This window comes from Bombus terrestris, chromosome 15, assembly GCF_910591885.1.
Source record: "Bombus terrestris chromosome 15, iyBomTerr1.2, whole genome shotgun sequence".
NCBI classification, from domain to species: Eukaryota; Metazoa; Arthropoda; class Insecta; order Hymenoptera; family Apidae; genus Bombus; species Bombus terrestris.
The window spans coordinates 271233-295353 of NC_063283.1; the positions used below are offsets into that span (position 1 = coordinate 271233).

The window sequence follows — 24121 nt, forward strand, 5'->3', positions numbered from 1 at the left end:
AATTTAACGTTTTCGGTGCGATCGTTATATGTCTTCTTGCATCTTTCGTAGAAGCTTGGTTTACATTTGGAGTATGCCATCGGGAGCTGCTGATTTCGTGAAAAGTTTATCCAAACTTCTCGTCGCTTTGAGACTTTTAGCGCGCATTAAGACGAAGCAAGTTTTGATATTTTCGCATGGAATAGACGTTTCAACACCCCTCGCCCTTTTTTCTTACAGCTTGCTTAAAGTTACATCTCGCTAAAGAGCGTTGCTTCTAAAATATGAAATTACGTTGATTCTCGGACATTTTGACCTACGTGCTAAGCGATTCCTGGGGCATGATCGTTCCCGCGCTTTCGGCAACATCCGATCGCGACTATTCTCTCTCTGATATCTATTTGCATCGTGGAGTAAGGAAAGTAAAGCGGAAGAAGGGACAAAGCAACGACCTTGGCTCCGTTTAATCCCGAATCTGGATGATTGTTTTTGCGTTTCTTTGCACGACTAAACTATCGTTGCGTCATTCGACGTGCACTGTGTTTAAAGCTATGACACCGTAATGTTTTATCGTCGCGATACTCGCGTTCGTTGATAATTTCGGAACACTTGCCCGTTAAAAGATGACTGTCCGCGAATAAACGGTCTCGGTCGTTGAGCGCGATTCAGCGGAGCTTCTTCCGAACTCCAAATCCGTCCTTGCGCTGCGTTGTTGCGTAAAAATCAAAAGAAGGCTGCGCGTACAAAGCACCGTTCCTTTCCCAAAGCAAAATTCTGTTACGCGAGCTATTTAGGTGATATTTTAGGGAGAAAATCTTGTCAATGACGGATAACGGATAACGTGCCTGACGGATAACCGAATTTTATTTATTTGCATTCTTTCGCGTCCTTTATTAACAAGTATTCGAAAATGACAATTTTACGTTCGTTCCCACAGAACGTGACGTAACGAGAGCCGGTTTCGTCGACTGTTTTCATAACTTGACTACTTCTTTCTTGGACTTGGCGGTTCTTTGAAATTTTAATTACGCAGTTGTATGTAATTATGACCCTTAATTACTTTTATTTAATGCGCTTTGAAGTTTCCACTGGTTGGAAACACGCGTCTAGCGTCGTTGGCTAGCGTAGGTCGATGAGAGATATGTTACGACGAAAAAAGGTATTCGACCCGAACGATGAGAGCATGCCCGGGATGAGACGGTGACACAAAATCAGTAACATTAGCAACGTATGCTCTGGCAGTATCTATAGATAACGTAAAGACGTATTACGTTTAAACGAGTTGAAAATCTGTTCCGATATCGTGCTCCGTTGTGGTTCCTTAAATGCGTTCAAACTTGTTCCAAAGCACGACGGTAAATTGCAAACGTGGCCGCACAGAGATTCTTCACAGACATCTTCTGCGCGTGTACACTTATTTACTTTCACATGATAATACAGGTCATTGTTAAATACGATCGCTTATACGCGCGTCGGACGTTAACTTATCGTTAGATGACCGACACGTACTGTGTAAATTGATAGCGAGCAAGATGCCGAATTCTCGGTACGAGGATTATGACTATGAGATGCATTTACTTAAGATATGTATATATATGCCCCTATCGTTGGTAAATTTACGAACATCGGTAGATATCGCGCGAAACATTCCGGATACATCTTTCGTTAAAATTACGCGAACCAGCGAGTCGAGCAAACGACTTTATTGAAATACTTCTCATTGCGTAGTTGAAAGCGCACGCAGAACGAAGAATTTTAATAAACGCGCCCCGAACTTTGCGCTTTGGCAGATCGCGCGTCAAATTTTTAAGCGAGATGTATCTTCGTCTCGCATTTCGTTACCATTCTTACCGAATAATTATCGTTGTTGCGAGCGGAAGAAACGTATCAATTACTCCTTAAAATAAAATAAGCTCAGTGGATAGGACGCTGTGTTTTAAGATACTCGAGATGTTCGGTCAAATATCGACATTTCGTTGCCTGGTGAAGGCACGCGGGGGGTTTCTTTGCAAACGTAAGCCGATTGCCGGTGAATCGTCAAGGACCCACATCGTCTGCGAATCAGCTTACGCGCAAGCAACGTGTATCTCCCGGAATGCAATTTCTATTCACGAACAGCCCTCTCTTCTGCTACATCTCGCGCAAAGACGGCTTAGGGAATCGACGAGCGATATTTGCAGCGCCTATCGCCTGCTTGTAGATGGCCAAATTCGTTCGGGTCGACTCGATAAGCCAATAAATCGACAACTCGACGGATGAAAGTCTAATCGGGTGTAGCTCGGTTAAAGGGTATAATGAGAAAGCCAGAGAGGAAAAGAAGCAACGAAAATCGTTGGAAAAAGTTTCATCGCAACGATGGAAATCATTGTACATTGGCAAACGAAGGATGCTTACCTGGGAAATGGAACGCGGTCCGCGCTATCTTACCTTGAAGTATCTTTCCAAGTCCCTCGAGTACTGGCACAGTGTCGACTTCGTTTGTATTTAAATAGAAGCACTGTTGCTGCTTTACCGATAACTCGTTCGTTCGTTCGTTCGTTCGTTCGTTCGTTCGAGCCTGTTCTTTCTTTGAAAGAGAAGAGGAAAGGAAGAAAATATGAAATTTAATTATCGAGGGCACGGAGTATCGTGAAATCGATTGCGATTAATAACGTTACGCTCGATGTACTCAAACTCCAATTATAAATAATCGAATCGGAAACGTGTGAAGTGAAATTTCAGTGGCATATTAAGCGCACGATGTACCGTGTGTAGGTACATATCAGTTGCGGTTGCGTTGAAGTTAACCGTTACGAGACTAACAGATGTATCCAAATAGATCCAAAACGATTCAAGACGAGACAATTTTCAAGATAATCTTTTCTCAAAATACGGAATATCACCTTGATAAAGTAATTTTATCGTAAACGGTGTATCAGATCATAGTAAAAAACTTTACTACTGGCCCAGCAACGTCGTTCAAAGATCCTTCTGCCACGTAAAGCACGTAATGCGTTCGATGTCGTACCCTATAAAATCGGCATTGGTGAATTTGCAAAGTACGTGGAAATACCTAGAAAATTGAGCACTGATTATGATACGTGCTTAAATACGTGCATAGATTTGCGGACATATACTCGAGTGAAGAACAACGAGAGCATCTATGCATAAACATACAGGTTTGTGCGGCTCTTATCGTACGAGTTCTCCTCGTGTTTCGAGCTCCGGAGATAATTACCAAGTTGGAGAAACACGGCCAGAGGAAAGTAGACTGCTTCACCGATAGCCAAAACTCCTTGTACGTTGCAGTTGTGCAGACGGTCATCGTTGTTTTCAACGAAACGCTTCAGTCGTATTCTCCTTCTGCTGTCTCTCTTCTCGTCAGGAGAATATCTTATTTGAAAAGAAAAGAGAAGGACAAAGAGAGCGAAAAGGCATACGCAGGCATGCCTACACAGGAAGAAAGAGGGAGGAGTGAGAATACGAAGCATACTATCGTATTCCGTGACTTCATAAAACCATGCACGCTGCGAAGTAAGAGTTTTATGACGAGAAAGGGAGAGCGGGTAACGCGAATTGAAATACGGGGCGAATCGTGGTATTTGTTTCGACGAAAACCTTTCGTTCGTTTAGCTATCGTTTTTTGGTACTTAACGCTAGCGGTAACAGCGGCGAGCAGATCGCGTCGATGAAAGATTTATATGGTCGGCTAGCCACGTTGCTATTCGATCGCTACTGACTAGGGACGTTCGATTGAAAATCGGCTTTGCTAGGTACTTGTTTCGAACTTAATAGCCGATTCTACGAAAAGAATGGATCGATCGCGATCGGTAGTCCTTTCGAGTTACCGGTACCTTCGAGAATCGAACGAATATTTTACTCCGTTAAGTGGATCGTGTATTTTATTCGACACTCGCGGGAAACCCAGTATTCGTTAATTTTTCCGATGTAATTCGCAACTAGAGTTTTTTCATCGTGGTAAGTCACCGTTGATAAATCGCGATAGAAAATTCTCCTACGGCGAATTAACGAAATGATTCAAATGGACGAGGAATAGGAGCGGGGAGTGATCGCGCGCATTCGCGGCTGTTTCCATCGTTCGAAGTCGTCGTGTAATCTGGAGCGGCGCGCAACGTTGTTAGGTCGTTTGCATAATGCTCGGTGTCTAGGCCGGTAACGTGCACCAGCTTAGGACACAATCGTTAGAGCCACTCTCACCTCGTCTAAGAAGCAGTTGCTGCGACTCTCCTGGTTCACCCTCTGTTGATAACATCTCTCATTTATCAGGGCGACGACGGTGCAGCATCGTGCAACGACCGCGTCTTAACGCTCTCCGACCTTCTCGAGCACCGAGCATCGTTTCCGACTTAGCTAGTAGTTAGTGCCGTACCATCCTACCACCCCCTCTATCTTTATCTCTATCGTGTCCTCCAACTTTCCAGAATGCACCAGGCAAGACAAATTTTCACGACGACCACCGCTAAATTTTCCACGCCAACTTTGGCGAAATTTTCACCAGTCTCGGCTACGCACTCTTCTCCGCTTTGATTAACGACTTTTACCAGTCACGGACTATTTAGTTATTCGTAGCTCGTCGCTATCAACTGAAATTTAACTTTCCGTGCGATTAATTTCTTCGAACGAGTGCAACCTGCTTCCCTTGAACGTTTCATCGATGTTGGAACAGGCCTTCCTCGGTATAGATGTTAACTTGAAAAATATTTACGTTTAACTTTGCGTTTAATGCAACGGAATTTCATATTGCGAGCTATAGTCTGATCTGTTTGACACATTTTCAAGAACAATATAATTTCTCATAAGCGAGTAGTGTTTGTACAATATGACGTAAAGGGTATGATTTAAACTTTAAACTACCGGGTCAGTGTACGTGGTATGCTTAATTCTAAGCAATTGTTGCAAGTTGAGAAATCGAACGAAACAACAATTTGAGAAACGTAAAATATTCTTCGATAAAATTCGATACTTTCGTAAGAACGTAAAAGTATGGTATCGTATCGTTGAATCATCGTCAATTGTATAAGCCGGAAGATATTATCGATTGTATCGATTGTACTTTCGAATGTTTGTAGTAACGTAACGTCACAAACGATTAATTACCCGGGATTTGATCGATACATATGCGTAACGTTCCCTATTTCGATTGTTCCGTGATACGTATATTTCGTCTGGAATAACCTATTTAAAAGCTTCGTCGTAGTTTTATGTACATATTTGACTTTCTTTCCATGTACGTATACGTTCGCTAAAATAGTTCGATTTGTCCCAACTTGATCAAATCGTAATCCTTTCGCTAACTTGTTACGTTTAATTCAGGTTGCGCGATGAATATTAACCGGGTATACGATATGGAGGAGTCGTTGCTAGCCGAACGATCGGACCGGTCATCGATGCAAGGAATCGGTGAACATTGAAAATCGAGTTATCGAAAAACCTAGCGTATATACGTGGTGCACGGTGCACTGCGCGGCTTATAGACTACATTGCCGGAACATCCATGGCCAGGCCAATAAAAGTATATTGAACTTGTACGTGGGCGCGCGAAGCGGCCGAAAGGGTGCTCGAAGGAGAAAAATTTCCACGAGAAACAAGTCACTGCGCGAATTTAAACGAACGAGGAACAGCAAGGCCGAAAGTTATCCGGATAAAATAAAATGCTTAAAAAATAGTTTCAAGTAGTTGTCCGTCGGATTTCGACTCGTGGCGTTCACGCGAATTCACTTGGAGAAGCATTCCGAATGGATCGTAGTATCGTGATATCGAATCCAAGTTCAGCATGATCCGATCAAAGGGAAGAACAACAAGATTATTGTATACGCGCGTTACATCGGGCGGACGCACGATGGACCTGCCTCGCGCTCCACAAATTTATTTCCACAAATTTCTCCGTTATTCGTTCTTACGAGGAGATAACGATAGAAATATGAAAGTAGGAACGACCAGTAGTCGAAACGATTCTGTCCTGTACAATCGCGGACGTTATCCGGAACGAGGCCAAGCAAAAATGATATCCGATCGAATCAATGGAACGAGATCTTAAAGGTACGGACTACCTGCTGTTGCGATACGTACTTACTGCAAACAAGTTCTTGACTACAACGCCATTTCTAGACGCACATTGTCCAGCTGGTGTTACATAGCTTTAATGCAACTGCATTGACGCAAACCGTTCCCTTTCCATTTCACGGACAATTATTTTATTACCACTCGACCAGTCTCGTCTTTGTTGTTCTAGCGATGTTTGATGCTTCTCCTCCCTATTCCTCTATCTCGGTGAGTTCTCTTTTCTTCCTTTTCTCCTCTCTCTCTCTCTCTCTCTCTTCTCTTTTTATTCATCTTTTTCTTTCTTTCTTTGCCCGCTTTGAAAAATCGAACTTGTCTCTGCACGTGACGTACATTCGAAGCTACACGATCAATTCCTTTACGAGCCTACCGAACCGTTGCCACCATTAACTTCCTCGTCTACCTTCGATTACGTCGACATTCCACGTGGATGAAAATCCCGCTGCACCGAATTCAGCGAGAATACTTTCTATCTTTTTCGCGATATAGAGGAATTAAATAAATGTTCTCTCGAACACGACACAGAGAAAATTTAATAGAAATAGTCTGATAACGTCGTCCGTCTTATATTTCAAGTCGAAGAAGTGTTGTTCGCTTCTTTTGCAAATAGCTATAAATGCGACGGTTTTTCTGTATACATAGGATTTTGGCTGAAACGTTCGATTTTACTCGCCCTACTTTCCATGCAGCATACTTAAATTATCGCTTATCGCGTATTTAATACCGTGAGTATTCGTTAAAAAATTTTGCCAGGAGCTGTCACAACGATCCGATAGCAAACGTGCTGCAACTCGTGGATAGCGGCGTATCTTTGATCGGTGAAAGTAATTTAATCGGCTGGTACGGTGTAATCAAAAGGAATAGGTGACGCACGTTCTTCTTATACAGAGGGATTCGAATGCGCGCCTGGAAGGACACGCGTCATCCGGTAGACGTGCATCCCGACGCTCCAGAAACGTTTTCAGTGGTGACGTTATCGATTGGCACAGATTAATCCCTAATCAAAGCGAGCCGACTGTAGTCAGGTCAGTTATCGAGCTTCCTGGCCAATCGAAATTCGAGGCAACTCCGTTTCTGAGACGCGATCACAGGGAATCTCTGTGTGGCTAACTGTCGGTCGATGTATCGACAGTCCTTTAATTCGCGACGTATCCAATTACCGTTAACGAAACAACGCCTAATGTTTGCTCCTCCTGAGTTGTCGACCGCCTAAACAGAGATTACTGCGTAAATTGTGCGCTGGCACAGCCGGTTTAGTCGTATACCCGCTACCTATGTCTCCGTTATTGAAACGGCAGCGGACGTTTGTAAAATACGCGTGGTTGAACGCGTGCTACTACGATTCGTGCTGGGAACGCGTTCGTACGGTTAACATACGCGTTAACCAAAGTATCATCGATAAGGTTAATCGTTCGATTATATTTCTCTAGTTCCGATAGTATCGCAAGTTCGGAAAATAATCTCTACGTACGAAATTATGTATCGTTTAACTTCTCTCTCTTTTTTAATGCCGTAACTTCGATAAATCAATCGAGTTTACCTGATATCTTCGTACGAATAAACTTGTCGATCTTTTTTATTCTGCATGAAATTGATTTGAACGAAACGCACGAGGTTGAGAAGAGCAAACGTGGTTACAACAATGTGACCTTTTTACGTTCGATGTATCGTATTGAACGTTATTTTATTATTCACGGAAGTAACGCATAAGTTTGGTATTTATCGACACGGATAATTTATCCGGAAACTTTGGGAGCGAGCCAAGATTGGGTAGAACTTGGTTAGAAAATTTTAATCGAATGTCGCGCGATATATCCATTTAACGAGTGAACTACAGGAGGTAGTGCGCTGCGTTAAGCCATTTTGTCTGTCGAGCTTTACCCCATTATTCCCTTGGTATATAGAGTCGACGATGCCTACTATTTTAAACGTTTACGCTTTACATGCTACATGATCGGCCAGGACGCTTAATCGCATCGTTTGTTTTGCGCCGTGTCTCACACACCATATACCTTACCAGCGCATCGTCGTGACTGTTTTGCTTCCAAACTTTTCTTCAAACAGAGTAACCTGCGCGACTGTTCCGCGTGTATAAATACGTACGTGTGCATGCACCATAACAGGGAGAAAAGCTTTTCGTAACGAGGTTGCTTTTCCCCGCACTGTGTCGCGCTGCTACAAACATTGTCGAATTACGAGGAAAGAAAAATAACTATCCGACGTTATCCAAGATATAAATTTATTTGCCCGTTTTTCAATGTTCGCATGTTTGCGAATAAAATAGTCGAATTATCGCGCTGTCGTACGTTTGAGTTCGAATTTCAAAGGTATCGTGATTATTATCGTGCGGGTAATCATTGCAATTAAACGCTTGAGGTTTCTTGCACCGGATAGTGACTCTTTATCGGGCTTTTACACCATTATACGGCATTCCTTGTAGGCAAATGCTCTAGCTGTTAGAGTACAGGTTTTTTATCGGATGCGGCGCGTATGAGAAAAACGCAGCTGCATAAATGAGGCTAGATGTTATATGTACGCACCGAGAATCGTTTCATGGCGAACGTGCTTTAACGTCGCGACGCTGACACGTCCGCAAGTTTACCCCAGCGTTATATCTCGCATCATGGGATTTCCGTACGCTTTTCATCCTCTCCGTTACATCGTAAACTCTCGCCCTTTGTCCTCTTCAATGCCGCTCTTTCCAGCGAATTTCTCATCGCGTTTTCTTCAATGCGCGTGTGCACAGGCGTTCGCAAATACGTATATAAATAACTTACCTTGCATTTATTTTCCGTTTTCTTTTCTTCTTTTAAGAAACTCTCTCAGTCAAATTCAACGTTTCTATTTATTGTAAGTACATACATCTTTCAAGAGGATCGAGTGTTTTAATCAGCGAGGCTATCGTGCAAACGATTTTTTAGTATTTCAGCATGCTTTTGGTTATAATACGACCTATGTAGATGGTTTGGAAATGAGGCGAAACAGTAAGTGCTCAAAGGTATTTTAGTAGAACGAGATCGTTGGTGTGATGTCTAATGTTTGTTTGTTACGTGGGAAATATGTTTTTGTTCGCTTGGTCGGATATACACAAGTAGAAAGGTTACTGCGAATAATTAGCAAATGTGTTTTCCATTGAAGTTGAGATATTTAGTCCGGAATGATCGAACTTTTAGCGCGATCGGTCGTTAGGCGATTATCTGCATATTTCAAATGATTCTGGGATTTGTTACATATACGCGATCTGTGTTAAAAAGCTTGGCACGTATAGCGCTGATCATCTGTCTGCCACGATCGAATAATAAAGCTCGATCAGGTATCTTCCTTTCGAGTTACGTTGGCTAGAGTCAGGCCACTCTTCTCTCGTACCCTAATCTCAAACGCACGTTTCAAATTTAACGATCGAAGTTCATGTGCCTGGGCGGCGGAAATTTTCGTTTCTGAAAAATCACGACAAACGTAGATACACTTTAATATTACGGCACCACAATATATATTGTTTGCTAACGATTATCAACAATAATTGTCTACGCACTCGTTTAATTCGTTTCGCCTCGTAGTATTGAACGTTTAACTTCTCATTTATTTTAAAATAGAACGCGTGTATGATACGACATCGAATTTCGATTTCATTTGACACATTTATAAATCATTACAAAGATTCGACAACGATTCGCGATATATGTATGTATCTTTTTTCTTTATACGTGGGGAAATGCTCGTGGACACCCCTCGCGGAAACCCCACGGTGGTCCGCCTGATGCTCAACAGGGGCGCCCCGGGACCTCTTCCGAATTGCTGCCGAAGCACTCCTTCGTCTTCTTCCATTCTGAGGGAGCCATTCCTTAGGAATTTGGACATTGAGGCCGTCGTGCAAATCCGAGGAGATCCCAGAACCTCCTCGGCGTAACGACCCCTGTAACCACCTAGGGAGGCGCAACGCCGCCCTTTGGCGCTGAACCCTACAAGGGTGAGAAGTTCTCACCATCTCCCGCTCTGTCCGATCCTTTGCTATGAACGGACTGCGAGAAACTCCTGTTACCCCCTCAGCATCGCTTTCACAACTGACGGTGGGTCCAAACTCTCGCCAATCGCTAGTCGCAGGATACGGCGGGGGGCCTCGCACGCCGGACAAAACTTCAGCGTATGCTGGACCGTGTCTTCGTCCTCTCCGCAGTGGTGACATGTGTTCGGCACCTCCTTTCCGATTTTCTGCAGGTATCCCCCCAATACTCCATACCCGACAAGCACCTGCGTCATACGGAAGGATAACGAGAACCTTCCGTGGTCCCTCCAGTTGAAAGGACCTGATCTCCGGCGAGTAGGTCGGAGCACCACCGCTCTCGTACCTCTTGCCTAGCTTCCCCTCGAATCTCGATCCGCCCGAGTCCAGGTCCCTCATGTTTTCGTACACCTTTCGGAGCGCCAAGGCCTGGAATCCCCTTATGATCCTGATGCCGGTCGTCCTATACAGACTTCTTAGCAAAAGCAGACTGCGACGACTCGCCATTAGATCCCCTGACTACACCGGAGTCTCGTACAGGACCGGAGAACGAACGACTTCCTCATATAGTCGGCGTACTCCGATCTCGGCCCTACAGATTGTTCGGCAGCAGGCCACATAAGGCGTTGGCTGTCGTCGTCACTTTGGGGACCAAGAGCCTGAAATGCGATCCGAACGTTCATTGGCTGTCGATGGTGAGGTCCAGATATTTCATCTAAAACCCCACCTCGACATCCTCCCCTTTTATATCCAAACGCAGGCCAGGCGGAGGAGCACCCCTACGCCGCTAGTCGTAAAACCATATAGCCTCCAACCTTGACTGGAATCACCCTCAGGCCCAGCCTGCCTATAGCACGCACCACGCAAGTGACGGCAGTGGACCGTGCGCAGTGTCTCGTGCCACCAGTGTCCCTCAGCCAGGGCCAACGTGAAGCCAGTGTAACACATCATGCCTGTGCCCGGGGACACGAAGCACCGCGTCGTAGCCGATGATCCACAGAATCGGTCTCAAAACATAACCCTGCGAAATCCCCACGCCTGACTGGACGCCGCCCCTCTCCATCCTTGCCGGTGTACCTGACTCATCTGTAGGCACAGGTAGGCCAGGATGACACGAATAATGTAGGAAAGAAGAATTCAATGATCTCCACTATTTCATCCCAAGGTATGGTGTTGAACGCATTGACTGTGTCTAAAGAGACTGCCAGCGCCACCCCACTTCGGGAAACCATGGCCCGCGACATGTCCCGTACCCGGCCCCGTCGGAAGCCAGTACTGTCTTTCGTGCTAATCGGGTACTCGCCCCGACGTATGTGGCAGTAACTTTTTCAAAGAGCTTGCCCACCTCATCCCGGCCGATACGCGGTTGGCGTCCATCAGTCGACCCTCCTTTCGAAGAAGGACCTATCTCGCTGTCCGCCATATGTGGCGATAGGCTTCCTCCCTCAGATACCGTGTATATAGGTGCCCTAGTCTGGGAGCCATGACCCTTATCGTCTCCGCCCATACCTGTCCCGGATCTCTATTCGGACCCGGCGCTACGTTGCGGGAGGTTATGCTATTCGTCGCGTCCAGCATCTCGTCATCCACAACCCCCAGTCCCACCCTCCACTCCACTGTCCAAGTGGAGGAAATGCGCGGCTGCAATGAGTTGTCATCCTGTGGCGGGAACAATGTGCAAATGACCTCCGCAAGCAATGTCGTCAGCGGTGGAGCCCTTGGATGCAGCTTCTTCATCGCTATCCTGTACGGCTGCTCCCACGGATCGGATTCGACCGACCGGACGAGGTCCATCCAGGAGTGGGCTTTAGCGATTTTGATCCTCTGCTGCAAGGTGCGTCGCGTCTCTCGATATGCCTCGTGGCGTCGGAAGATCTCTTTTTCGTCACGGAGCCATCGACGGCGGACACTTTGGAACCGCCCGCGAGCCTGAACGTGCTCTGCCCACAACTCTGCGATTTCCGGGATCCAGCAGTAAGCGACCCCATTCTGTCTAGCACAGAGCATGGAGCGCGGCATCGACGCATCACATGCTTCTCTGCACAAGCGTCCCAGCGAGGCAGCCACAATAACTACCCCCTAGAGCATCTCGCTGTCTCTATCTTTGATCCGCTATCTTGGTGGCGAGCGGCAGGGTTCCACTCCCCGGATGCCGCAGGCCTCTCCCGCGGACATTATCTCCGGCCCCACCTCTATAAATATATAGAGGTGGTCCGAGAGAGTCTCAACACCCTCGGCCACTCACCAGCCTTGAGACCCGTCGAAGCGCGTTGCGGTGCCCCATATAATATCGACAACGGAACACCCCCTCCACGCCACGCATATGCTAGTCGAGCCCCTGTTAAGTAACAGGAGCCCGAGTCCTGCAGCCCAATCTGACAGCGCCCGGCCACGAACGTCGTCAGTCCTGGTGTTCCCCCACTGCGAGGAGTGGGCATTAAAGTCCCCCAGGAGGAGAATCTGGCTGGGAAGGTATCGTCTCACGCAATCGCCAATCCCATCTAGGAACTCCTCAAACGCGACCAGGCCAATGTTCGAGGAAACATATACGTCCAGCACCACTGGATCCCAGCCCACTGGATCGCGACATAACCATTGCGACGCTGGAGCGTGACACAGTACTCGCTAGGGCTCGGCCACCACCGCTAAGGCGACCTTGCTCTTGCTTATCGTCTGGAAGAGCAGGTCTTGGTCGATCGCCTCAAATTAGTCTGCAGGAGACGCATGAATCTACTTATCCAAGTCCATGGCCTCCCCGAGCTATCTACCACGTTCGTGGTCCCTTCATCGTCTCTCGGTAGGTCCTCGTATTAAAGTGGACTATGAAAAGTGATTAGCCGATTAATTTGAGAATAAATAAGAAGGGAGATATTTATATGTCGATACGTTTGATGTCATCAACCAGCAGAGCATACATATTTGTCTTAACATGCAGCATTTCTCTGATGATATCATCGACCAAATGAATATTTAATTTTAATGTAAATACGTAACGCGAAATGATGGTAAATCCAGTATCGGTACTCGGTTCGACTCAATTAAAAGGCAATTGTACTATCGACGAATGAATTATTCAAAGCCCGGTTCTAAATAGTAACATACGACAATAGCTTTGCTGTCTGAACGCATAAAATTGCGGATGAGTACAGATTTTACCGAGTAAGCGAGTACTTTGAATATTCAATGGGGATCAGAGTCGTATACGCACGTCGGAGTGAGACGACCAAGGTAATTAATCCAATCAGTCTTTCTGATGTCTAATTAAAATTTTCTGCCGAGCACTTTGAATTGCTGCCATCGGGAATTTTCCCAGGACGATAGTCTTATCGATCGAAAATTTTAACAATGGCGCGTAACCGATACATTCGAAGAAGCCGATAAGGAAAATAAGCACTCGTGTTTTGTTTCCACTCATCCGTCTCATTTACCATTTTTTCACCGTCCGTATCCTTCTAGTTTCTCTCTCTCTCTCTCTCTCTCTCTCTCTCTCTCTCTCTCTTTCTCTATTTCTATATTCTTTTTTATAATATGATCTTGCGCGGATTCTCGTTTTTTCTCTTTATACTTTATATTTGACACGTATTTATTATCGGTACACTTAAATTATCATATCAGGCGCCGCTTTCTAGCAACGTAGTCCTATACTTTTTCTTCCAACATGTTTGCCGCTACTGTCTTTGCCGTGCTTCTTCTTTACTTGCAACCCTTCGACGGCTGAGCTTTCCCTTCACCTCCTGGCCAACGGCAGACTATGATGTGGCGCCAAGGGAAGAGATGGCAGCGTAAATCTGATACTATTCATATTCAGAGCGATATTCAGGGATGGTAAATAAGAAAGCTCGATTTCGTTGGTGTTACAATTTACGAGTCTGAAACTCAAACGTCATTCGACGTGCAATAAATGCCTGGCCACTCGAGGTGATATTTCATCGGATACCAGGCTACCTTCGCGTGAACACCGCGCGTAATACCGGTCGTTGTTTTATATTTTAATACTATATGGAAGGTGAATCGGAATTGTAGCGAACGTCGCCCATATTCATCCATAAAGGCATTAACAATCTGTCAACTACGATAAAATTGTTTATGACCGACTCGTAGACTGCGAGACTCAATCTGATACGAACGAACCGGTTGACTTTTGGATATACGGCTCTTGTTTCGAGGGCACTGATTTTTTTTATCACGTAAAAATTTAACTCGTCGTGTCTACTCGCGAAAAAAGCTATAATCGATACTCTTAACGCTTTAACGATGCTTTCGAATTTCAAAGCGACGAAGCATCACATCGTTCGGTGTTATAAAACCGAAGCATGTGTGAAGCGAAAGAGACAACAGGCGTTGCAAAATTTCCAATTATTTGATTGAAGAATCGAAGAATTGCCTTGACTTTCTTTGGAAAATATAATCAACGCATCTGGCGAAAAAGAAGATAATCACTTGGGAAGAAGTGCAAAGAAGAGGCATGCAAAGAAACGTGAACGAGGAATTTCATATCGCTCGTTGCGAGATCTTCGTTCCATTAGTTCTACGCTAATTCGAGTTCGTTAAACTCGATATTTTTGCGCTTCGATGCATCATCGTTTATCATACCAGTTGGCAATGCGGAGAACGAAGATAGGTCCGAGTTGAAATTAAAACTCACAGTGACGCGCAAACCCGACCATCTACCGATCTTCTTTACTTTCTCGTATCTCGCACTCCAATTTCTATCTCGTTCTTCCCTATTCCTTTTCTATCTTCATTTCTTTTGTTTTCTTTTTAACTTTCATTTATATCCAATGGTTTATTTTCTGCTTCGTTTATAGCCGCTGCATCGACCATCCTTATCGGTTTAACATCATTCCGTATCCTTTGTTCGTTTTCTTTCGTTTATTTTCTACTTTTTCGCGTGCTCTGTCGATTTCGTCCGCGCGTCTATGCCCATTGTGTCTTTTTTTCTTGCTTCGCAGTCTCTGTTGTTGCATTAGATTCTCTGAAAGTTGAACGCGGAAATGTAATAATAAGTACGGTGCGCTACGCTGTCTGAAAGTGTCCATAGAAACCGGACTTTAATTAGAAAAAGGCGATCGTTCGTTCTTTCGCCATTATTCCCATTGTCTCTCTGCGTTCGCCCGACCATCTGTCGCAGATAATTGAAGGCGATATAAAATACTCTCCACCGGCATTTTTCGATTCGTCATCGGACGATACGATAGAAACGAACCATTTCTGTTGGAAGATGTCGCGATGTATAGTATCCTCTCTGTGCTTTCAGCTTTCATTTTCAATTGCATACGTGTAAGTGACAGAGACGAATGAACGTTCTGCCATCGATACGAATACGAATACGTACTATAGTAAATAGCTATTCGAACCTATAGATTCCTATATTTTTATCGTTATCTTTGCTCATCTTTCATGAAGTTTCTTGTGGCAAATATTAAATGCAATATAAATTATAAGAGATTTTTATTATAAGAGAGAGTTATTATAATAAAACGAGTAGCATCGACCGCATGGATATCTGTTGTTCCACGGATCGCAAACGATGCGCGAAAAAACGAAACCTTGCCGCTTTGAAACTTGGGAAATGGGATGCGACGTTGGCTTTTCTTCGGGCCGCTTCGCGAAACTTGACTGTCGCAGAGCTTACCGGGACTAGAACTAACAGCAAATTCCCTCTTAATGTCTTTTACATAGACACTGACTACGTTTCGTATATTCAACGCCGCTTGGGATAAATATCAAACTGTTTCTTGTAGTTGACATGGTTTTGTTAATTTAAAAGAACGTATACGGAATGCCGTGCGAAAATTGGACAAAAACGTGGACACAAATTTTGCATGAAAACGAAAAATGTCCAATATCTCTTGGTTCACGATTCGTTAACGTTTTCGAATCCTAGATACACGAGATTCGGGGAAAACCCAAACGATATTACGTTCGTACACCAGGCATCTTCGATGCCACCCTGTCCGTCATTTCTGTCGCGTAACGCTATGCCGAGAATTCCGGAAATTTTAGCTACCTGCTTGGCTCTCAGGCAACGTCGTCTAGTTTTGCGATTCAGTCGCGAAGAGTGCAGTTTCTTTGGCTTTAATAAAGCTAATTATATTTATTCTGCGAATAAACTCGCAAGAAAACGATAATGGCAATATTTTTTACATTAATTAGTAATACGTTTCGATAGTGTATATTATTATTTTATATACTTAATCCTCTCTGCACCGAAACGCGAATCTAAAACGAATCCATCGGCTTGTAAAATCCGATTATACAACGTGACGATGTTGATCGATATGCTGCGCGTCAAGGTAATGAACCGTAACTGATTTGTATTTAGAACTTGGTTTATCAATGGGTATGCGTATTTACGGAGTATATCAAGAGTCGTCGTATACCTATGTGCATACGTATATAGAATTCGAATGCAAACCTATTTCTAAACTAATCGGTTGACTAATAAATAAGGAGATACGATATGTAATTATTTCATCTTAAGAGAGAATAAATTGTTCGAATTCGTAGGAGACGGTCATAGAGGATCAATATGAGAAGGTATTAAATATCGCTTCTAATCGGTATTTATCATTAATTCTTCGATTTTCATACGAGTGTAACGTAACTGCACAGCCGTCAAAACGTCCGTTTCGACAACTTATTTCTATCGAATTCTTTGTTGGACTTGCACCGGTCATTCAAATTGGTTATTCAATAATATGAAACTATACTAGAAAAATACTACGCGTAGTTGGAGTTGTTTCTCGAAGGGTCTTTACGTTAGAATATATATGAAATTTATTTACAAGTAGTCAGGGTAATCTGATTTTGCATGTTTATTCGAAAGAAGCTTTGCATTGTATTTGGCCGGTGGGCCGTCACGTTTGCCAAGTTGAAGTTAATACGTAATTGCAGGCTCGATTAGATGGACTGAATTGGTTTGAACGTTTGACGGAACGGTTGAAAATTTCGCTTGTATTTACCATTGCCGTGGAAAACGGAAGTAGCACGGGCGGCGAGCTGGAGCGCGGGCGCGATATTTATCGATGAGGAAGTAGAGCGGAAAAACGAAGAAAGACGTAGAAAATTTGTTGTTTGCCGTTCTCTCGCGCTGCTGCCGGTGTTTCGCATCTCTGGATGAAATGTTGCCGCTTCTGCTTCCTCGGCCGTACCTCGCCCTTTGTCTTCGCTCTTTATCGTATTTCACCGAAGCTATAGCTCGAAGGTCGAAAGACTCGCGTTTTATCGCGTCGCGAGTATGCAAGAAGCAGTCTCGATTCTATACGTTTATTTGCGGACGTCGTATCGTATTCTTTGACGCGTCTCGCCAATCAATCGACGCGACGCGCGATGCGACGCCACCTACGATGCCACGGAAATAATGGCTCGACGTTTTACGCCGTTATTAACGACGACTAACGAGATGGAAAATATCGAAAGGTATGTTTTGTATTCTCAGAATGATATCTATCCGTTTGAAATTGAAATGGTCTTTTTCCAACGATTATTTACCGGGTTATATTAGCCAGAAATCTTGGGAAATATTTACCCTTTTAGCGGAAAAGAACAAAGAATTTAATTTTTGAACGTGACTGGTTATTCCGCTAGGCTTTTCAATTACTGTCGTAGAAGGAGCCGAACCGTAAAAGTTTTAAGTACTTTTTCTACGAGGTACGCTAAAGCTGCATTCATAAGGCGTAGGAACTCTGAAGTGCAGGAAGGAAGCCGTTGGTACGAGTAGAAGAGGACGAACCGGAAAGGGGAGCGAAACGCTCTGCGAATTTTCTCGCAATCGAAAAACTTTCCTAAAGGTTGAGCTTCAATTAATTTAATTGACAGAAAGACAGTGTATTTATTAGAAAACATCAGATTCGACTTGAAACGCATGGATAGTCTTGTTAATCTGTGATTTATCTGTAACAAAAGACTCGGTAATAAAACGGTTTTCGGAAGCGTGCTCGAACAAATTAAGAATTATTTACGCGTTACACTGGTTACACCAGTTTAATGTCGCGACGAGTTTAATCGCGGTATGTCGCGATAGAAGGTTCTTCGTTGAATTCAAGTCGTCGTTTCGGTTCTTGACGGACGTGTTCTTTCGGATTACGGGGCCGAACATACGCACGAATGGGTCAGAGAATGCCACTTTAGTTAGTCTAGGATGATCTAGAAATTCTCCTCTTTTTCGACCGTTTTTCGTCGATATGCGATTTTATCGCATTTAACGCTTGTTCGACTACTTCGGTTCGACTAGTTCGGTCTTTCGATATTTGTGATTCGACCGCCGATGTCTTTTTTTACGCGGATGAGTAAAATGACTAAAATATATATGTAAATATACGTGTTATCAACGATACACTGGCCTAAATGATACAAGACAGGACTTGCTTCTCAATTGCTTTAATCGAGCAATTGGTCTTTGGGATCAATTACCAGATCGTTTCTATTCTATTCTGTTCTATTTCTGGAAATGCTGTTCTCGTACAATATCCCATCTTTCTCGATATTTGAATCGTTCTAAGGAGACGATTACCATTTTCGAAGATCGAAGCAATAATAAGAAAGACGAAATCTTTTTGCAAATGTAAGGTTAAACGATTCGTGCAACTTTTCGCGCGACTTACTCGAGTTTGGTGTATCGTAATTAAGAAAACCGCGTAGTGGTATAGATAGAACGATGAAAAAGAAACAGTTATCGATCAATTTCCTCCGATTAATAGGTCGGAAGAATGACAAACGAGTTCGCATCATACTCGAGAGGAATAAAACGGCTAAATAGCAATAGAAGATAACGTTTGTTGAATCGCCAAGTTAAACCGGACGAGTGGAATAGCAAATATCGTTCGTTAGCTAATATATATGTAAATGTAATCGATATATTCGTGTATTCGTGCAAGAACCAGTGACCGTGCAATACATACTTACTTTTCCGTTAATATAGAAACGCTAACGGTCGGCTATTGCACATTGCACGTTCATCCGGAGTAACTAAATAGAGCGAATCGTTTCAAAACAAAAATTTTGCCTGTTTTGTTTCAAAAAATCGGCGGATAAACGACTTGATTTGTACAGAAGAAGTTTTACGTCTTTGTTTCTCGTTTTTCATTTGAAATTGATATTAAGATATTCAGTTTTCTTTGCTTGTTTTTTTTTCTTTTTTATCTCGAATGCCTTTACACTTTACTCCTTCGATATCCCAAGTATATTACCGTCCATAAATCCATTCCCATATGCTTCTGTATTTTCCATATTTTCCATATTTTCTCGCGTACAAAGTAAATGTATCTTCGCTCATGTTTTTGCTCTTTCCACTTAACGCACACCAAGCTACTCTAAATCTCATTACATCTGAGAAATTTTCCTAAGTGTTCAACAGCCAGACATCTTTTGCTGGTGATGTTGCGATTAAAAGCTAAACGCTCGAAATGATCGAAACGAACGCGTAAATCTCGTCAGCAACGTTAGAACGTTTCAGGCTCGTTGTGTTTACGTAAGCGCGTATAGACGTCTCAAACAACCAGGCATCTTTTGGCGTTCTTCCTTTTAAAAAACCATTGTAAAATCCACTCGATAGAGCAGATATTGTCGCGTGTATTTCGAGCAACGTAATGATAGAAAATATACCTTTTTTTTTTTTTTGTACACTCTAGTGTCTTTCACGGTATTAAACAAAGATCTGCGGATCTAATGTATTAACAGTGGTAGCGACATTGGCTGGTAATATTAAGATCGCGTCACCTCCGATTGATGATTTATACGGATTGCGAACGAAGGGAGCAAGGGTCGTTTGTTGTCGCAATCACCGTTAAAGAACGATAAATCTTAAATGCAGTTTGCATCGTTGCTTTTCCATCGCATACATTGTAAACGTCACGTGGAATTTTCGTCGATCAAAATCGGATTTGCAAAATAACGAAAGAAGTACAGATGTAAATAATTTAATCAGTCGTCGGCGGTGTAATCTCTCTTGTAAACACGATTACTGAATCGTTAGAGATCAATAGAAAAACACGCGATTCCCGCCGTTTATTAAACAGAGAGTATAGACGATGTTAATAAAATTTCTAACACAGTGGTGATTGGCAAAAGTCGCGAATGACAACGCGTAACTTGAACGTTGTACAAGAGCACCCACCAGTCGATAAATATTTAGACTTTGCTCGCCGTTTGAAAGCCGTATCGAACGTCGGTTTCGTACTCGGACGTATTTTCATTCGGGTTTATGTGATTAATTTCACGCAAGTCAGTGTCCCTGATACGTCATTGCGAACGAGCATAACTGAGATTTATTCCATTTGAGAGGGAATGGGAAAGAGCGGAATTCGAGGGAGATTCGAATTGCAGTTAATTGTCACTTATATCGGGTTAATATCGCCTTCGAAACCAGAGAGTCGGCAATGATTGATCGAGATTATTCGATGAAACTTACGAACACTCGCGGTTGCGAGCGGATCGTCGGAGGAAAGGAGTTGCAGGCCAGACAGTTGATTATAAGGTGGACTGTATGAATTTGTTGGATGCGTCGTTATTAAGAGACTGTCCGTTTTAGGTACGATACAAGATATCGGCTGTTATGTCGTGTCCGATGGTCAGACCACGATCCTTGAACTTCGTAAGACGGAAGACGCCCGTACTCTACGACTTTGTCGTGTTCGGCGGTCGGATCACGACCCTTGAACTTCGCGAGACGGAGGACGAGTGTACTCGACGAATGACCGTTCGTATGTAACTACCCTGTCGTGTCCGACGATTGGGCCGCGACCGTTGAATTTCGTGAGACGGAAGAGAACTGTCCTCTACGACTGTTTGGTTGAATCGGATTATCGTGGCCGGTGGTCGTACCACTCCTCGTGCGTGGTGGCCAGACATTGACCCTTGGTTTTCATAAGATGGAAAACAGCAGCTATCCGCAGCTGACCGATATCTCGCATTTGCCCGGTTGTCGATCGCTTAAGACGGGGTAAAGGATAAAAGTTTGCTCGCTGTATCGAGTAATTTATGACACTGTTGCCGAAGGTGGCAAGGAGATGCCAAATTTTTTCGATGTTCTCGTAACAAAGACACGATGTCTTCGAACGTAAAACGTAAAATGTAAGACCAGTTTTACCAAGAAACGTTTCGTCTTCCGTCAAATTGCTGTTTAACCCCGTCCGAGAATAACGATGCTTTTGTGTTTACGAAAACAAACATTCGCGTGGGGGTAACTAACGAGTAATCAACGAGTCGTTAGAAATTACCAGTGACAGTTAATAAGCGATATAACCCGTGCAAGTTATCACCGGTTTGTACGTTCGAGGCTTCTTGTTGCAGAGCTTGTTCCAACGGCTATTAATTACGCAAAAAAGGTAATTTCCGAGAGTCAGCTGGCCGCAACATTAATTAGCCAACTAATGTTAATCCGGTGCTCCTAAACTAATTTAATTAAAGCCTGCCGCTGCATTCCACGCTTCGCGGCTAACAGCATGCCTTCATCTGCATCGAACTCGCGCTATTGTTCGCACTGCTGGTATGCCCTAAATATTTCCCTTACGATCGACGTAAGGCGATCTTCGATAAGACGACGTATCGTTTCTTTTGTACCGTTGTGTTTACTCGGATCTTTGTTCTTTTTCTTCTCGTATGTCTCGTTACCGCGATCGAAAGGTTTGCGTCAAAAACGACTTTCGAGTCGAAGTTTTGTCTTTCTTTCGAAGAAAAAAGAAGGAAGAGGGAACAAGGTAGAAATAAAACGTGCAATCTCTCGCGCAAAAGCATTATTCCGTCGAACCAGGCGAGCATAGCTGCCTAAATAGTTAAATTAGTTGGTGGTAGCCAAGCAGGCAGGATTGGCACGTGCAACTAGGTCAATTGATTCCTCCTCCATCGTTAATATCGTCTCCTAGCTAACTGCTACTGCTTGGTCGAATCGATAACGATAATTTGTCGTCGACGATGCCATTTAAAAAAGCATTCTCGACATCGCGGACAACGTTGTTAGTTCACGTGGAAAGTGCGTTTAACGATATACTTCTTTCGACTAAATGGATACTATTTGTTACACGTATATCGTTGCAATATTTTATCCCGGACATCTTCCTAACGCGCTTAATACCAATGTTTTCCACGTGTATGCGTTTAAGTACATCGTATGCATTGTTTACAAGCTTCTGGACTTTATTCCAAACTTTCTTATCCGGCAATACGCGAGCCAAGTTCTCAACGACGCCAATTTCACGAGCAAAAAAAAAAAACGTCTTTCATTTTATCTAGCCAAAATCCCCGAACGATACAAATCACCACGTAGATCAGGAACCACGTCGCACAGGATCGTATAGTTTGGTAGAGATAGATAGATAGAGAGAGAGAGAGAGAGTTTGACAGAGATTGTATAGCGTATAGCTTATAGTGAGTAATGTATAGCGAGGAAAGACGTTGAAATCCCTTCTCACGAGGCGGATCGGACGTGTACCGAGACAAGCCTATTCTCACCATTCACTCGCAGTGGTATATTCTTTGATTTTCCCGGGCCAATTTTGGCAAACGATCAAATTAATTTCCTGCAAAGAGAGAAAAGAAAGAGAGAGAGAGAGAGAGAGATTTTTATCATATACGCATTCATCGTATCTTTATACGACGTAACAGCAGCGTGTTCTACCATATCGATGCCGTTAAGCGATTTACTAATAGCAGTGAAATATCGAAGACTGAACATGTATCGTTTGCGTGGCTGTACGAAATATCCAAAGCTGTCAAAATACCTTATTTTAAAGTCATTATTTTAGAATATTTTAGAGAACGATAGAATCATTTAGATAAATAATCTTTTCGTCGATTTGCGCGCTGTATAACCTTGATTAAATTTTAATTCGATAAGATTATACGTGGAAATATTAAATGCTATATCTATTGTCTGTAACAAGAAAACTTAATACGTATAATAATATGTAGTTTGTCACGTTGGTAACGTTATCTGTAACGATATTGTATCGAGTTTCATTAGCGCAATAAATTTGTATCTTTAAGCGATAAACTTACGCGCTATAAAATCATATCGTTCGAGATCACACGAATAGGACGTTTACCCGGTTATAATAGATGCAATGTAAAATTGACTGACGGATTACGTTACTCTCGTCGTCTCTGCGTTTTCCTCTCTCGATAACTTCTGCACTCGTTTCGTTTTTCCGTAATCTTGCTTCCTTTCTCTCTGTCTATCTATCCGTCTTTCGCTCTCCTGCCATTTTCTTTCTTTTTTTATTTCTATGCATATAATGCGCATGCGTGCAGATAAGATTGATCGCGAACGCACCATGTGTCCATCGTACATGTTCATAAACCATAGAACGAGGGATCCGTCGCATCGGTTCGTGGCGAGTTACGCCCCTCGCAACCACGATGTTTCCTGTGGATAGAACCAGCTACCGGAAACCGGTTCCTCTCCGGACAGAAGGGAGCACATGCCCGAGTCAATAGATCGATGCCAGACGCAATTTGACCGACTGCTACTACTGCTAGGTACTACGTACTGCTACTGCTACTGCTACTGCTACTGCTACTGCTAATGCTACTGTGAAAGGCGCACGTAGCGGAGATTCGTCGAATTTTATTCGGTCCTCGCTGAGTTCGATAATGGCGAACAAAGAAAGACACGCGTCTTTACCGAAATCCTACGAGAATTTCCACGTGATTATTAACGCGATTCCCATGCCGGAAACGTTTTCCACGAAATCTTTTCGATTATAACCCGAGGCAATGAAACTAAAAAGAATTCTCTGCTCCCTTAAATATCGTAACCATACGTTCTATATTTTTTCGTAAATCGGAAAACAACTTTTCTTCCTTCCTGTACTCGAGCATATTTAGTCGAGGATCTGACCTGACCGTACTACTAAATGCAGTTTCTTTTCGAAAGCGATCCACATAGTCATGCTGCGACGTTTAATGGTGCTTCTCTTGTTTCGGAAACTACATACAGAGATGCGTATTTGAGTAAATGCTATCGGAGAAAACCGATGTCCTTCGAACGACCGGTTCGCATCGTAAACCGTCGAGACTTTCCTTGCCATGGGATACGATTTGTATTCTCGAAGGAGGAAACGACGTTTAGAAACAAAATCTCTA

At 43.5% G+C, this 24121-nt stretch overlaps 1 protein-coding gene across 4 annotated transcripts in view; it reads left to right on the top strand.

The window, feature by feature from the left end:
- LOC100650342 (disintegrin and metalloproteinase domain-containing protein 10) overlaps positions 1 to 24121 on the top strand; it is an 85837-nt gene that overhangs the window by 42860 nt on the left and 18856 nt on the right. The window contains exon 1 of one of the 4 annotated variants that reach the window (XM_048412780.1): positions 12732 to 12836. The exons of the other annotated variants lie outside the window; for them this stretch is intronic. Within the exon in view, the coding sequence (XP_048268737.1) occupies positions 12764 to 12836 (73 nt within the window). The 5' untranslated portion in view covers positions 12732 to 12763. Of the gene's footprint in view, positions 1 to 12731; positions 12837 to 24121 lie in introns of those variants that run through there. 4 annotated transcript variants of the gene reach the window in all.